Consider the following 16,887-nt stretch of genomic DNA (forward strand, 5'->3'; position numbering starts at 1 on the left):
ACTCAGTTTCTAAGTATCTCTGAACTTGTATATCTCTTTCCAGCTACTCTATAATTCTGCTGGAGATAGCCACCCGCAGTGACCCTGTCCCCGTAAGTGGATGGTGGAGGAGGAATGTGTGTGTGTGTGTGTACTGTTTGAGGGACACGTGTGTGTGTGTGTGTGTGTGTGTGTGTGTACTGTTTGAGGGGCATGTGTGTGTGTGTACTGTTTGAGGGGCATGTGTGTGTGTGTATGTGTGTGTACTGTTTGAGGGGCATGTGTGTGTGTGTACTGTTTGAGGGGCGTGTGTGTGTGTGTGTATGTGTGTGTACTGTTTGAGGGGCATCAATCAATTTTCAATCAATTTTATTTTATATAGCCCTTCTTACATCAGCTAATATCTCGAAGTGCTGTACAGAAACCCAGCCTAAAACCCCAAACAGCTAGTAATGCAGGTGTAGAAGCACGGTGGCTAGGAAAAACTCCCTAGAAAGGCGAAAGCCTAGGAAGAAACCTAGAGAGGAACCAGGCTATGAGGGGTGGCCAGTCCTCTTCTGGCTGTGCCGGGTGGAGATTATAACAGAACCATGCCAAGATGTTCAAAAATGTTCATAAGTGACAAGCATGGTCAAATAATAATCAGGAATAAATCTCAGTTGGCTTTTCATAGCCGATCATTAAGAGTTGAAAACAGCAGGTCTGGGACAGGTAGGGGTTCCATAACCGCAGGCAGAACAGTTGAAACTGGAATAGCAGCAAGGCCAGGCGGACTGGGGACAGCAAGGAGTCACCACGGCCGGTAGTCCCGACGTATGGTCCTAGGGCTCAGGTCTCTCAGTTGGCTTTTCATAGCCGATCATTAAAGAGTTGAAAACAGCAGGTCTGGGACAGGTAGGGGTTTCGTAGCCGCAGGCAGAACAGTTGAAACTGGAATAGCAGCAAGGCCAGGCGGACTGGGGACAGCAAGGTGTCATCATGCCCGGTAGTCCTGACGTATGATCCTAGGGCTCAGGTTCTCAGAGAGAAAGAGAGAACGAGAGAATTAGAGAGAGCATACTTAAATTCACACAGGACACTGGATAAGACAGGAGAAGTACTCCAGGTATAACCAACTAACCCCCAGCCCCCCGACACATAAACTACTGCAGCATAAATACTGGAGGCTGAGACAGGAGCGGTCCGGAGACACTGTGGCCCCATCCGAAGAAACCCCGGACAGGGCCAAACAGGAAGGATATAACCCCACCCACTCCGCCAAAGCACAGCCCCCGCACCACTAGAGGGATATCCCCAACCACCAACTTACAATCCTGAGACAAGGCCGAGTATAGCCCACAGAGGTCTCCACCACAGCACAAACCAAGGGGGGCGCCAACCCAGACAGGAAGATCACGTCAGTAACTCAACCCACTCAAGTGACGCACCCCTCCCAGGGACGGCATGAAAGAGCACCAGCAAGCCAGTGACTCAGCCCCTGCAACAGGGTTAGAGGCAGAGAACCCCAGTGGAGAGAGGGGAACCGGCCTGGCAGAGACAGCAAGGGCTGTTCGTTGCTCCAGCCTTTCCGTTCACCTTCACACTCCTGGGCCAGACTACACTCAATCATATGACCTACTGAAGAGATAAGTCTTCAGTAAAGACTTAAAGGTTGAGACCGAGTCTGCGTCTCTCACATGGGTAGGCAGACTGTTCCATAAAAATTGAGATCTATAGGAGAAAGCCCTGCCTCCCGCTGTTTGCTTAGAAATTCTAGGGACAATTAGGAGGCCTGCGTCTTGTGACCGTAGCGTACGTATTGGTATGTACGGCAGGACCAACTCGGAAAGATAGGTAGAGCAAGCCCATGTAACGCTTTATAGGTTAACAGTAAAACCTTGAAATCAGCCCTTGCCTTAACAGGAAGCCAGTGTAGGGAAGCTAGCACTGGAGTAATATGATCAAATTTCTTGGTTCTAGTCAGGATTCTAGCAGCCGTATTTAGCACTAACTGAAGTTTATTTAGTGCTTTATCCGGGGTAGCCGGAAAATAGAGCATTGCAGTAGTCTAACCTAGAAGTAACAAATGCATGGATTAATTTTTCTGCATCATTTTTGGACAGAAAATTTCTGATTTTTGCAATGTTACGTAGATGGAAAAAAGCTGTCCTTGAAACAGTCTTGATATGTTCGTCAAAAGAGAGATCAGGGTCAAGAGTAACACCGAGGTCCTTCACAGTTTTATTTGAGACGACTTTTACAACCATCTAGATGAATTGTCAGATTTAACAGAAGATCTCTTTGTTTCTTGGGACCTAGAACAAGCATCTCTGTTTTGTCCGAGTTTAAAAGTAAAAAGTTTTCAGCCATCCACTTCCTTATGTCTGAAACACAGGCTTCTAGCGAGGGCAATTTTGGGGCTTCACCATGTTTCATTGAAATGTACAGCTGTGTGTCATCCGCATAGCAGTGAAAGTTAACATTATGTTTTCGAATAACATCCCCAAGAGGTAAAATATATAGTGAAAACAATAGTGGTCCTAAAACGGAACCTTGAGGAACACCGAAATGTACAGTTGATTTGTCGGAGGACAGACCATTCACAGAGACAAACTGATATCTTTCCGACAGGTAGGATCTAAACCAGGCCAGAACTTGTCCGTGTAGACCAATTTGGGTTTCCAGTCTCTCCAAAAGAATGTGGTGATCGATGGTGTCAAAGGCAGTGTGTGTGTGTACTGTTTGAGGGGCGTGTGTGTGTGTGTGTGTGTGTGTATGTGTGTGTACTGTTTGAGGGGCATGTGTGTGTGTGTACTGTTCGAGGGGCATGTGTGTGTGTGCGTGTGTGTGTGTGTATCTAACCATAACCTCTATCTCTTCATCAGCTTCTGTTGAGTGGTGAACCGGGCTACCATGTATAATCCCAGCTAACAGAAACGTTCCCACAACTTTAGAGAACGTTCCCTTCAGAGTCTCATTAAGGCATTAACTATCGTTTTCATAGGAATGTTCCAGTGATGTGGAAGGAATGTTTCCAAGAGACCGTTCCCTTAATGTCAAATAGAACTTAACCCAGAACGTGGTTACCGTGTTCTCAGAATGTAAGATATTAATGTTCTAGACACGTTTCATGGAGACATTAATATCTTCTGTTCTGAGAACACGGCAACATTAATATCTTCTGTTCTGAGAACACGGAAACCACGTTCTGGGTTATGATCTGTTTGACATTAAGGGAATGTTCTCCTAACTCTAACATAGATAGAATGTTCCCAAAACTAACAGGAAACTGAACACTCAAACATTAGGGGAACATTACTGGTAACATTACAAAAACGTCCCCTTAAGTGGGGGTTGTGTTAGAGAGTAATGCGTAACCTGTATCTCTCCGTCAGCTGTTAAGTCCCCTGGCTGCCATCCATACATGATGTCGTTCTATGGTGTTAACATGGTGCCCAGAATCATTAACGCTTGATGTACTGAAGGTTCAAAGGTCATCGCTTCATCTGCCTGTCAAATCACAAACAACAACAAACATCCTGCCATCCAGTCACCCATCCAGTCACCCATCCAGTCACCCATCCAGTCACCCATCCATTCACCCATCCAGTCACTCATCCAGTCACTCATCCAGTCACCCATCCATTCATACAAACAAAGTTCCTTTCTAAGATCGATTGGGAAAGCATTAGATCTATCTTCATCCCCCCCGCATCCCTCCCTCCCCGCTCGCCTCCCTCTCTCCCTCCCTCCCCGCCTCCCTCCCCCTCTCCCTCCCTCCTCTCCCCCCCTCTCCCCCCTCTCTCCGCCCCTCTTCCTCCCTCTCTCCTCCCTCTCTCCCCCCTCTCCCTCCCTCCCCCCTCTCCCCCCTCTCCCTCCCCTCCCCCTCTCCCTCCCCTCCCCCTCCCCCTCCCTCTCTCCCTCCCCCAGGTTGAGGACAGTTCTCTAGAGTGTGCTTGGTGCCCCCCCCTCCCGGAACTCATCTCTGGCAAGGCAGACAACACCTGTCCGTGTCCCGCAGAGTACGTCGAGGTACGGAGGGGAGGGGTGTGTGTGTGTGTGTGTGTGTGTGTGTGTGTGTGTGTGTGTGTGTGTGTGTGTGTGTGTGTGTGTGTGTGTGTGTGCGTGCGTCTGTCAGTGTGTGTGTGTGTATGTGTGTGTGTGTGTGTGTGTGTGTGTGTGTGTGTGTGTGTGTGTATGTGGGAGGTGTGTGTCCTGCAGAATAAATGAAAGTATGGAGGTGTATTCTCAGAGTGTCTGATATAGATGACTGTGTGAGGTGTGTGTGTGTTGTGTGTCCCACCTGTGTTGCTGTAGCTCATCAGAAGGTGTCGGTCTCATAACCCTGTCCACCGGCCCACCTTCGAGCAGATCAGGAAGTTCGTCTACCGGATCAACCCCAATAAAGTTAGCCCTGTGGACATGATGATGAACCTGGTACGACCTAGAAGCAACATTACGGCAACATTTACACAACTTTAAAACAATCTTCACACAATTATACAACAGCCTTCACACATCATTACAATAACCAACCAGCAACATTTACACAAACATTACAACAACCTTCACAGAACTTTACAAAGACGTTCGCACAACCCAGTAGCAACCTTCTCAAAAGTTACCGTAAACTTCACACAACGTCACAACAAACTAACCCCAACCATGAAACAACCCTTTCAGCCCTTGATAAGACACATTTTGTTCTGTGTGTGTGTGTGTGTGTGTGTGTGTGTGTGTAGATGGAGAAATACAGTAAGCACCTGGAGGTCCTGGTAGCAGAGAGGACCCAGGACCTAATGCATGAGAAACAGAAGACTGACCGACTGCTCTACAGTACGGACGCCATCTTGGATCTAATCTATTATTATTCCCTATCGAGAGGAAGCCATTTTGGGGAGAGTTTTTCTCTGTTGCTCATTGATAATGTGGTAGTACCAGTGAAACGGATGTGTCTCTGTGTGTGTGTGTGTGTGTGTGTGTATGAGTGTGTGTGTGTGTGTGTGTGTGTGTGTGTGTGTGTGTGTATGAGTGTGTGTGTGTGTGTGTGTATGATGTGTGTGTGTGTGTGTGTGTGAGTGTGTGTGTGTGTGTGTGTGTGGGCAGGTATGCTCCCTAAGCAGGTAGCTGACGATCTGAGGCAGGGGAAACCACTGCAGGCCCAAAGCTACGTCAGCGCTACTGTCTTCTTTAGGTGAGAGAGAGAATGAAGGAGGGGGGAGGAGGGGTGGGGGGGGAAACGAGAGGGAGAGGGGGGAGACAGAGAGGGAGAGGGGGAGACAGAGGGGGAGGGAGAGGGGGGAGACAGAGAGGGAGAGAGAGGGGGAGACAGAGAGGGGAGAGAGAGGGGGAGACAGAGAGGGAGAGAGAGGGAGGAGACAGAGAGGGAGAGAGAGAGGGAGAGGGAGGAGACAGAGAGGGAGAGGGGGGAGACAGAGAGGGAGAGGGGGGAGACAGAGAGGGAGGGAGAGGGGGGAGACAGAGAGGGAGAGAGAGGGGGGAGACAGAGAGGGAGAGAGAGGGGGGAGACAGAGAGGGAGAGAGAGGGAGGAGACAGAGAGGGAGAGAGAGAGGGAGGAGACAGAGAGGGAGGGAGAGGGGGAGACAGAGAGAGAGAGGGAGAGAGGGAGAGGGGGGAGACAGAGAGGGAGAGGGGGGAGACAGAGGGAGAGAGAGAGAGGAAGAGAGAGAGGGAGAAGGGGGAGACAGAGAGGGAGGGAGAGGAGGGAGAGAAGAGGGAGAGGGGGGAGACAGAGAGGGAGAGGGAAAGGGGGGAGAAAGAGAGGGAGGGAGAGGCGGGAGAGGGAGAGAAGAGGTAGAGGGGGGAGACAGAGAGGGAGAGGGAGAGGGAGAGGGGGGAGACAGAGAGGGAGAGAGGGAGGGAGAGGGGGGAGAGGGAGAGAAGAGGGAGAGGTGGGAAACAGAGAGGGAGAGAGACTAACTCTAACTCTACACTACACTTACTCTTACTTTACTTTAACTCTACTCTACTCTACTCTACTCTACACTTACTCTACTCTACCTCTACTCTACTCTACTCTTACTCTACTCTTACTCTACCTCTACCTCTACCTCTATTCTACTCTTACTCTACTCTACCTCTACTCTACTGTACTCTACTCTACTCTACACTACTCTACTCTACTCTACTCTAACTCTACTCTTACTCTACTCTATCTCTACTCTACTCTACCTCTACTCTACCTCTACTCTACTCTTACTCTATCTCTACACTAACTCTACACTAACTCTACTCTACTCTACCTCTACTCTATCTCTACTCTAACTCTACTCTTACTCTACCTCTACTCTATCTCTACTCTAACTCTACTTCTACTCTACTCTACCTCTACTCTATCTCTACTCTACCTCTACTCTAACTCTACTCTACTCTACTCTACTCTAACTCTACTCTACCTCTACTCTACTCTAACTCTACTCTACTCTACCTCTACTCTACCTCTACACTACCTCTACTCTACCTCTACTCTACTCTTACTCTACTCTTACTCTACCTCTAATCTACTCTAACTCTTTACCTCTTACCTTAACCTAGGATTCTCTCTATACTGTGTGTAGGGTTCACCCAGCTGTCCAGCAGCAGTACTCAGTGTGTGTGTGTGTATGTGCGTGTGTGTGTATGTGCGTGCGTGTGTGTGTGTAGTGACATCGTAGGGTTCACCCACCTGTCCAGTAGCAGTACTCCCTACCAAGTGGTCGACTTCCTCAATAAGCTCTACACGACTTTTGATGACATCATTGACAACTATGACGTCTACAAGGTTGAGACCATAGGGGACGCCTGTGGGTATAACATCACACAGTGAATCTATTGTATCAGCAGTAGTCACTAAGTGTACTGTGGGTTATGTAATAATTATGCCAGATAGATTACTGCCACAATATTGTGAACAAATGAATGAATAACAATGTGTGTGTGTGTGTGTGTGTGTGTGTGTGTGTGTGTGTGTGTGTGTGTGTGTGTGTGTGTGTGTGTGTGTGTGTGTGTGTGTGTGTGTGTGTGTGTGTGTGTGTGTGTGTGTGTGTGTGTGTGTGTGTGTGTGTGTGTGTGTGTGTGTGTGTGTGTGTGTGTGTGTGTCTCTGTGTGTGTGTGTGTGTGTGTGTGTGTGTGTGTGTGTGTGTGTGTGTGTGTGTCTGTGTGTGTGTGTGTGTGTGTGTGTGTGTGTGTGTGTGTGTGTGTGTGTGTGTGTGTGTGTGTGTGTGTGTGTGTGTGTGTGTGTGTGTGTCTGTGTCTGTGTGTCTGTGTGTGTGTGTGTGTGTGTGTGTGTGTGTGTGTGTGTGTGTGTGTGTGTGTGTCTGTGTGTGTGTGTGTCTGTGTGTGTGTGTGTCTGTGTGTGTGTGTGTGTGTGTGTGTGTGTGTCTGTGTGTGTGTGTGTGTGTGTGTGTGTGTGTGTGTGTGTGTGTGTGTGTGTGTGTGTGTGTGTGTGTGTGTGTCTGTGTGTGTGTGTGTGTGTGTGTGTGTGTGTGTGTGTGTGTGTGTGTGTGTGTGTGTGTCTGTGTGTGTGTGTGTGTGTGTGTGTGTGTGTGTGTGTGTCTCTGTGTGTGTGTGTGTGTGTGTGTGTGTGTGTGTGTGTGTGTGTGTGTGTGTGTGTGTGTGTGTGTGTGTGTGTGTGTGTCTGTGTGTGTGTATAGACATGGTGGTATCTGGGGTACCCAGGGTGAACGGGATCCAGCACGCAGCAGAGATCTCCAGCATGGCTTTAGATCTGGTCGGAGTGTGTAGGAGCTTCAGGATACCACACAAACCCAACACACAACTACAGATACGGGCCGGGATACACTCAGGTAACACACATACACACACAGGATTGTACGCACGCACACACACATACATACACATACATACACATACATACACAACCTCTCCCCTCCCTCCCTCCCTCCCTCACTGCAGGTCCAGTGGTAGCCGGTGTGGTCGGGACCAAGATGCCTCGCTACTGTCTGTTTGGAGACACGGTCAACACCTCCTCTAGGATGGAGTCCACCAGCGAGGGTAATCATGCTAAGGAAGTGCATGGCAGTGACGGCAGAAGCTAAGGATGCTAAGGAAGAGTTCCCACAGGGAACATATGCTCTCTAAGGCAGTGACAGTAGATGCTAATGCTAAGGAAGTGTTTTTCCATGGTGACTTTAGATGGTAATGCTAAGGAAGTGTTTCCACAGTGACCATAGCATCTCTATGGCAGTTAGAGTAAATGCTAATGCTAAGGAAGCGCTTCCACAGGAACAATATGATCTCAGAGATGGTTTATTTAAGCAATAAAGCACGAGGGGGTGTGGTATATGGCCAATATACCACAGCAAACAGCCCTTAGCAATGGTATATTGGCCATATACCACAAACCCCTGAGGTGCCTTATTGCTATTATAAACTGGTTACCAACGTAATTAGAGCAGTAAAAATAAATGTTTTGTCATACCCGTGGTATACAGTATGATATACTACGGCTGTCAGCCAATCAGCATTCAGGGCTCAAACCACCCAGTTTCTAAAAGTAAATAGACCATCTCTGACGAGCTTTATCACTGTGACGGTGGAAGCTAATGCTAAGGAAGTGTTTCCACTGGGACCATAGTATATCTATGGCAGTGACTGTAGAAGCTAATGCTAAGGAAGTGTTTCCACTGGGACCATAGTATATCTATGGCAGTGACTGTAGAAGCTAATGCTAAGGAAGTGTTTGGTCTCTCTCCCCATACAGCCCTGAAGATCCAGGTCAGCTCCAGTACTTTCTACCTGCTAGAGGAGATAGGAGGATACCTGCTGCAATGTAGAGGGATGCTGCAAGTCAAGGTGTGTTCACCCAGACACACCCACCTCAACCTTTCTGAATGAAGTCAAGGGTTCTGAATACATTCCGAATGCACTGCATTACGTTAAAGCCTTATTCTAAAATGGATTAAATTGTTTTTTTCCCCCCTCCCTCATCTCATCATTTATTAAAAACAAATACAGAGATTTAACATTTACATAAGTATTCAGACCCTTTGCTCAGTACTTGGTTGAAGCACCTTTGGCAGCGATTACAGCCTCGAGTCTTCTTGGGTATGACGCTACAAGCTTGGCACACCTGTATTTGGGGAGTTTCTCCCATTCGACTCTGCAGATCCTCTCAAGCTCTGTGAGGTTGGATGGGGAGCGTCACTGCACAGCTATTTTCAGGTCTCTCCAGAGACGTTAGATCAGGTTCAAGACTGGGCTCTGGCTGGGCCACTCAAGGACATTCAGAGACTTGTCCCGAAGCCACTCCTGCGTTGTCTTGGCTGTGTGCTTAGGGTCGTTGTCCTGTTGGAAGGTGAACCTTCGCCCCAGTCTGAGGTCTTGAGAGCTCTGGAGCAGGTTTTCATCTAGGATCTCTCTGTACTTTGCTCCATTCATCTTTCCCTCGATCCTGAATATTCTCCCAGTCCCTGCGGCGGAAAAATATTCCCACAGCTTGATCCTGCCACCACCATGCTTCACCGTAGGAATGGGGCCAGGTTTCCTCCAGACGTGACGCTTGGTATTCAGGCCAAAGAGTTCAATCTTGGTTTCATCAGACCAGAGAATCTTGTTTCTCATGGTCTGAGAGTCCTTTAGGTGCCTTTTGGCAAACTCGAAGCGGGCTGTCATGTGCCTTTTACTGAGGAGTGGCTTCCGTCTGGCCACTCTACCATAAAGGCCTGATTGGTGGAGTACTGCAGAGATGGTTGACCTTCTGGAAGGTTCTCCCATCTCCACAGAGGGACTCTAGAGCTCTGTCAGAGTGACCATCGGGTTCTTGGTCACCTCCCTGACCAAGGCCCTTCTCCCCCAATTGCTCAGTTTGGCCGGGCAGCCAGCTCTAGGAAGAGTCTTGGGGGTTCCAAACTTCTTCCATTTAAGAATGATGGAGGCCACTGTGTTCTTAGGGACCTTCAATGCACAGAAATGTTTTGGTACCCTTCCCCAGATCTGTGCCTCGACACAATCCTGTCTATGAGCTCTATGGACAATACCTTCGACCTCATGGCTTGATTTTTCCTCTGACATGCACTGTCCACTGTGGGACCTTGTACAGACAGGTGTGTGCCTTTCCAAATCATGTCCAATCAATTGAATTTACCACAGGTGGACTCCAATCAAGTTGTAGAAACATCTCAAGGATGATCAATGGAAACAGGATGTAACTGAGCTCAATTTCGAGTCTCATAGTAAAGGGTCTGAATACATAAGGTATCTGTTTTATATTTTTTATAAATGTGCAAAAATGTCTAAAAACCTGTTTTCTCTTTGTCATTATGGGTATTTCGTGTAGATTGATGAGGGAAACATTTAATTTAATAAATTGTAAAATAACATACAGTGTACACTACCAGTCAAACGTTTGGACACACCTACTCATTCCAGGGTTTTCTTTATTTTTACTATTTTCTACATTGTAGAATAATAGTGAAGACATCAAAACTATGAAATAACACATATGGAATCATGTAGTAACCAAAAAAGTGTCAAACAAATCTAAATATATTTTATATTTGAGATTCTTCAAATAGCCACCCTTTGCCTTGATGACAGCTTTGCACACTCTTGGCATTCTCTTAACCAGATTCATGAGGAATGGTTTTCCGACAGTCTTGAAGGAGTTCCCACATATGCTGACCACTTGTTGGCTGCTTTTCCTTCACTCTGCAGTCCAACTTATCCCAAACCATCTTTATTGGGTTGAGGTCGGGTGATTGTGGAGGCCAGGTCATCTGATGCAGCACTCCAGCACTCATCACCCTTCTTGCTAAAAGAGCCCTTACACATCCTGGAGGTGTTTTGGGGTTATTGTCCTGTTGAAAAACAAATAATAGTCCCACTAAGCCCAAACCAGATGGGATGGCGTATCGCTACAGAATGCTGTGGTAGCCATGCTGGTTAAGTGTTCCTTAAATTCTAAATAAATCACAGACAGTGTCACCAGCAAAGCACACCCACCCCATCACGCCTCCTCCTCCATGCTTCACGGTGGGAACCACACATGCGGAGATCATCCGTTCACCTACTCTGCGTCTCACAAAGAGATGTCGGTTGGAACCAAAAATCTCAAATTTGGACTCATCATTGCTCGTGTTTCTTGGCCCAAGCAGGTCTCTTCTTCTTATTGGTGTCCTTTAGTAGTGGTTTCTTTGCAGCAATTCGACCATGAAGGCCTGATTCACGCAGTCTCCTCTGAACAGTTGATGTGTCTTTTACTTGAACTCTGTGAAGCATTTATTTGGGCTGTAATTTCTGAGGCTGGTAACTCTAATGAACTTATCCTCTGCAGCAGAGGTAACTCTGGGTCTTCCTTTCCTGTGACGGTCCTCATGAGAGCCAGTTTCATCAAAGCGCTTGATGAAATTTGCGACTGCACTTGAAGAAACTTTAAAAGTTATTGAAATGTTCCGTATTGACTGACCTTCATGTCTTAAAGTATTGATGGACTGTCGTTTCTCTTTGCTTATTTGAGCTGTTATTGACATAATATGGACTTTGTCTTTTACCAAATTGGGCTATCTTCTGTATTCCCCCCCTACCTTGTCACAACACAACTGATTGTCTCAAACGCATTAAGAAGGAAAGAAATTCCACAAATTAACTTTTAGCAAGGCACACCTGTTAATTGAAATGCATTCCAGGTTACTACTTCATGAAGCTGGTTGAGAGAATGCCAAAAGTGTGCAAAGCTGTCATCAAGGCAAAGGGTGGCTATTTGAAGAATTTCAAATATAAAATATATTTAGATTTGTTTAACACTTTCTTGATTACTACATGATTCCATATGTGTTATTTCATAGTTTTGATGTCTTCACTATTATTCTACAATGTAGAAAATAGTAAAACAAAACAAAAATACCCTGGAATGAGTAGGTGTCCAAACATTTCACTGGTACTGTATATACAGTGGGGAGAACAAGTATTTGATACACTGCCGATTTTGCAGGTTTTCCTACTTACAAAGCATGTAGAGGTCTGTCATTTGTATTTATTTATTTATTATAGGTACACTTCAACTGTGAGAGACGGAATCTAAAACAAAAATCCAGAAAATCACATTGTATGACTTTTAAGTAATGAATTTGCATTTTATTGCATGACATAAGTATTTGATACATCAGAAAAGCAGAACTTAATATTTGGTACAGAAACCTTTGTTTGCAATTACAGAGATCATATGTTTCCTGTAGGTCTTGACCATGTTTGCACACACTGCAGCAGGGATTTTGGCCCACTCCTCCATACAGACCTTAAAAAAAAAAAAAAAAAAATGCCATTTAGCAGACGCTTTTATCCAAAGCGACTTACAGTCATGTGTGCATACATTTTTGTGTATGGGTGGTCCCGGGGATCGAACCCACTACCCTGGCGTTACAAGCGCCGTGCTCTACCAGCTGAGCTACAGAGGACCTTCTCCACATCCTTCAGGTTTCGGGGCTGTCGCTGGGCAATACGGACTTTCAGCTCCCTCCAAAGATTTTCTATTGGGTTCAGGTCTGGAGACTGGCTAGGCCACTCCAGGACCTTGAGATGCTTCTTACGGAGCCACTCCTTAGTTGCCCTGGCTGTGTGTTTCGGGTCGTTGTCATGCTGGAAGACCCAGTCACGACCCATCTTCAATGCTCTTACTGAGGGAAGGAGGTTGTTGGCCAAGATCTCGCGATACATGGCCCCATCCATCCTCCCCTCAATACGGTGCAGTCGTCCTGCCCCCTTTGCAGAAAAGCATCCCCAAAGAATGATGTTTCCACCTCCATGCTTCACGGTTGGGATATTGTTCTTGGGGTTGTACTCATCCTTCTTCTTCCTCCAAACACGGCGAGTGGAGTTTAGACCAAAAAGCTCTATTTTTGTCTCATCAGACCACATGACCTTCTCCCATTCCTCCTCTGGATCATCCAGATGGTCATTGGCAAACTTCAGACAGGCCTGGACATGAGGTGGCTTGAGCAGGGGGACCTTGCATGCGCTGCAGGATTTTAATCCATGACGATGTAGTGTGTTACTAATGGTTTCTTTGAGACTGTGGTCCCAGCTCTCTTCAGGTCATTGACCAGGTCCTGCCGTGTAGTTCTGGGCTGATCCCTCACCTTCCTCATGATCATTGATGCCCCACGAGGTGAGATCTTGCATGGAGCCCCAGACCGAGGGTGATTGACTGTCATCTTGAATTTCTTCCATTTTCTAATAATTGCGCCAACAGTTGTTGCCTTCTCACCAAGCTGCTTACCTATTGTCCTGTAGCCCATCCCAGCCTTGTGCAGGTCTACAATTGTATCCCTGATGTCCTTACACAGCTCTCTGGTCTTGGCCATTGTGGAGAGGTTGGAGTCTGTTTGATTGAGTGTGTGGACAGGTGTCTTTTATACAGGTAACGAGTTCAAACAGGTGCAGTTAATACAGGTAATGAGTGGAGAACAGGAGGGCTTCTTAAAGAAAAACTAACAGGTCTGTGAGAGACGGAATTCTTACTGGTTGGTAGGTGATCAAATACTTATGTCATGCAATAAAATGCAAATTAATTACTTAAAAATCATACAATGTGATTTTCTGGATTTTTGTCTCTCACAGTTGAAGTGTACCTATGATAAAAATTACAGACCTCTACATGCTTTGTAAGTAGGAAAACCTGCAAAATCGGCAGTGTATCAAATACTTGTTCTCCCCACTGTATATAATATAAGCCATTTAGCAGATGCTTTTATCCAACCTTGACCTCTAACCTCTCTCAACCCTGACCTTTAACCCCTGACCCCTAACCTCTCTCAACCTTGACCTCTAACCAATTCCCCCAACCTCTCTCAACCTTGACCTCTAAGCCCTGACCCCTAACCTATCTCTTCAGGGTAAAGGGGACATGGTAACCTATTGGTTGGAAGGGAAGCAGCCTCTCCAGCCCAGTAAGGACCCTGGTGTGAAGGACCCCGTTAAGGACCCCAGCACTAAGTTGGCCAGCAGGAAGCCTACATCCAGCATGTCTGTGCTGGACACAGACAGAGACAGAGAGATGGAGAGAAGAGAGAGAGACAGAGAGAGGTACGCCTCAATCCCCGGGCTCCTCAACCATGACCTGCTTCTGGACTCAGCCTGACCTCTGACCTCTAACCCTTTCCACTGTCATGTACTCTTATAAATGAACATAAGAGATGGCAAATACAGTTCGAATACAGTCTGAATCCTCTCTATAGTGGAGCTGATATCTCAATCCTCTCTATAAAATCCACAGCTGGTGTCTGCTAACAGTTCCTATCCATGTTGGTGTATTTTTATCTATAGTGTCTGGTCTGACTATTCTGTCTACTGTAAATAGGGTTATCTATAGTGTGTCTGTGTGTTCTGACTATTCTATCTACTGTAAATAGGGTTATCTATAGTGAGTCTGTGTGTTCTGACTATTCTATCTACTGTAAATAGGGTTATCTATAGTGAGTCTGTGTGTTCTGACTATTCTATCTACTGTAAATAGGGTTATCTATAGTGTGTCTGTGTGTTCTGACTATTCTATCTACTGTAAATAGGGTTATCTATAGTGTGTCTGTGTTCTGACTATTCTATCTACTGTAAATAGGGTTATCTATAGTGTGTCTGTGTGTTCTGACTATTCTATCTACTGTAAATAGGGTTATCTATAGTGTGTCTGTGTGTTCTGACTATTCTATCTACTGTAAATAGGGTTATCTATAGTGAGTCTGTGTGTTCTGACTATTCTATCTACTGTAAATAGGGTTATCTATAGTGAGTCTGTGTGTTGACTATTCTATCTACTGTAAATAGGGTTATCTATAGTGTGTCTGTGTGTTCTGACTATTCTATCTACTGTAAATAGGGTTATCTATAGTGTGTCTGTGTGTTCTGACTATTATATCTACTGTAAATAGGGTTATCTATAGTGTGTCTGTGTGTTCTGACTATTCTATCTACTGTAAATAGGGTTATCTATAGTGTGTCTGTGTGTTGACTATTCTGTCTACTGTAAATAGGGTTATCTATAGTGTGTCTGTGTGTTCTGACTATTCTATCTACTGTAAATAGGGTTATCTATAGTGAGTCTGTGTGTTCTGACTATTCTATCTACTGTAAATAGGGTTATCTATAGTGTGTCTGTGTGTTCTGACTATTCTATCTACTGTAAATAGGGTTATCTATAGTGAGTCTGTGTGTTCTGACTATTCTATCTACTGTAAATAGGGTTATCTATAGTGAGTCTGTGTGTTGACTATTCTATCTACTGTAAATAGGGTTATCTATAGTGTGTCTGTGTGTTCTGACTATTCTATCTACTGTAAATAGGGTTATCTATAGTGTGTCTGTGTGTTCTGACTATTCTATCTACTGTAAATAGGGTTATCTATAGTGAGTCTGTGTGTTCTGACTATTCTATCTACTGTAAATAGGGTTATCTATAGTGAGTCTGTGTGTTGACTATTCTATCTACTGTAAATAGGGTTATCTATAGTGTGTCTGTGTGTTCTGACTATTCTATCTACTGTAAATAGGGTTATCTATAGTGTGTCTGTGTGTTCTGACTATTATATCTACTGTAAATAGGGTTATCTATAGTGTGTCTGTGTGTTCTGACTATTCTATCTACTGTAAATAGGGTTATCTATAGTGTGTCTGTGTGTTGACTATTCTGTCTACTGTAAATAGGGTTATCTATAGTGTGTCTGTGTGTTCTGACTATTCTATCTACTGTAAATAGGGTTATCTATAGTGAGTCTGTGTGTTCTGACTATTCTATCTACTGTAAATAGGGTTATCTATAGTGTGTCTGTGTGTTCTGACTATTCTATCTACTGTAAATAGGGTTATCTATAGTGTGTCTGTGTGTTCTGACTATTCTATCTACTGTAAATAGGGTTATCTATAGTGAGTCTGTGTGTTCTGACTATTCTATCTACTGTAAATGTGTCTTTATCCAATAAGACGTTCCATATCTAGACAGCTCTTTTTCAAAAGTATAATATTCATTTAGTGTAAACATTTAAAAGTATAAAGTATTCAATTAGTTATTCAATGGACAGATGATGCTGAATAAAAACCATTATTATTGAATCAGTATGACTGAGTTCTGTTCTCCTGAGTAATGGGGATCGGTTTCATTGTCTATCACACACACACACACACACACACCCACACCCACATACATACATACACACACCCACATACATACATACATACATGCATACACACCCACACACACAGAGAGAGAGAAACAAGATATCTAATGTACAGTGCCTTGCAAAAGTATTCATCCCCCTTGGCGTTTTTCCTATTTTGTTGCATTACAACCTGTAATTTAAATGGATTTTTATTTGGATTTCATGTAATGGACATTCACAAAGTAGTCCAAATTGGTGAAGTGAAATTAAAAAAATAACTTTTTTCGAAAAATTCTAAAAAATAAATAACGGATAAGTGGTGCGTGCATATGTATTCACCCCCTTTGCTATGAAGCCCCTAAATAAGATCTGGTGCAACCAATTACCTTCAGAAGTCACATAATTAGTTAAATAAAGTCCACCTGTGTGCAATCTAAGTGTCACATGATCTCAGTATATATACACCTGTTCTGAAAGGCCCCAGAGTCTGCAACACCAGTAAGCAAGGGGCACCACCAAGCAAGCGGCACCATGAATACCAAGGAGCTCTCCAAACAGGTCAGGGACAACGTTGTGGAGAAGTACAGATCAGGGTTTGGTTATAAAAAAATATCTGAAACTTTGAACATCCCACGGAGCACCATTTAAATCCATTATAAAAAAATTGAAAGAATATGGCACCACAACATACCTGCCAAGAGAGGGCCGCCCACCAAAACTCACGGACCAGGCAAGGAGGGCATTAATCAGAGAGGCAACAAAGAGACCAAAGATAACCCTGAAGGAGCTGCAAAGCTCCACAGCGGAGATTGTAGTATCTGT

General features: G+C 45.1%; 1 protein-coding gene across 1 annotated transcript in view; it reads left to right on the forward strand.

The window, feature by feature from the left end:
* The window catches only part of LOC123482874 (atrial natriuretic peptide receptor 2-like), a 28,096-nt gene extending 12,131 nt beyond the window's left edge, over positions 1–15,965 (forward strand). Inside the window, exons 14-23 of the mRNA XM_045211886.1 lie at positions 44–92; positions 3,889–3,990; positions 4,276–4,395; positions 4,701–4,794; positions 5,065–5,152; positions 6,623–6,762; positions 7,612–7,764; positions 7,874–7,972; positions 8,682–8,773; positions 13,809–15,965. Of these exons, the coding sequence (XP_045067821.1) occupies positions 44–92; positions 3,889–3,990; positions 4,276–4,395; positions 4,701–4,794; positions 5,065–5,152; positions 6,623–6,762; positions 7,612–7,764; positions 7,874–7,972; positions 8,682–8,773; positions 13,809–14,054 (1,183 nt within the window). The 3' untranslated portion in view covers positions 14,055–15,965. The remainder of the gene's footprint in view (positions 1–43; positions 93–3,888; positions 3,991–4,275; positions 4,396–4,700; positions 4,795–5,064; positions 5,153–6,622; positions 6,763–7,611; positions 7,765–7,873; positions 7,973–8,681; positions 8,774–13,808) is intronic.
* The last annotated feature ends 922 nt before the right edge of the window (positions 15,966–16,887 follow it).

The sequence above is a fragment of the Coregonus clupeaformis genome, chromosome 39, assembly GCF_020615455.1.
Source record: "Coregonus clupeaformis isolate EN_2021a chromosome 39, ASM2061545v1, whole genome shotgun sequence".
In the NCBI taxonomy this organism is placed as follows: Eukaryota; Metazoa; Chordata; class Actinopteri; order Salmoniformes; family Salmonidae; genus Coregonus; species Coregonus clupeaformis.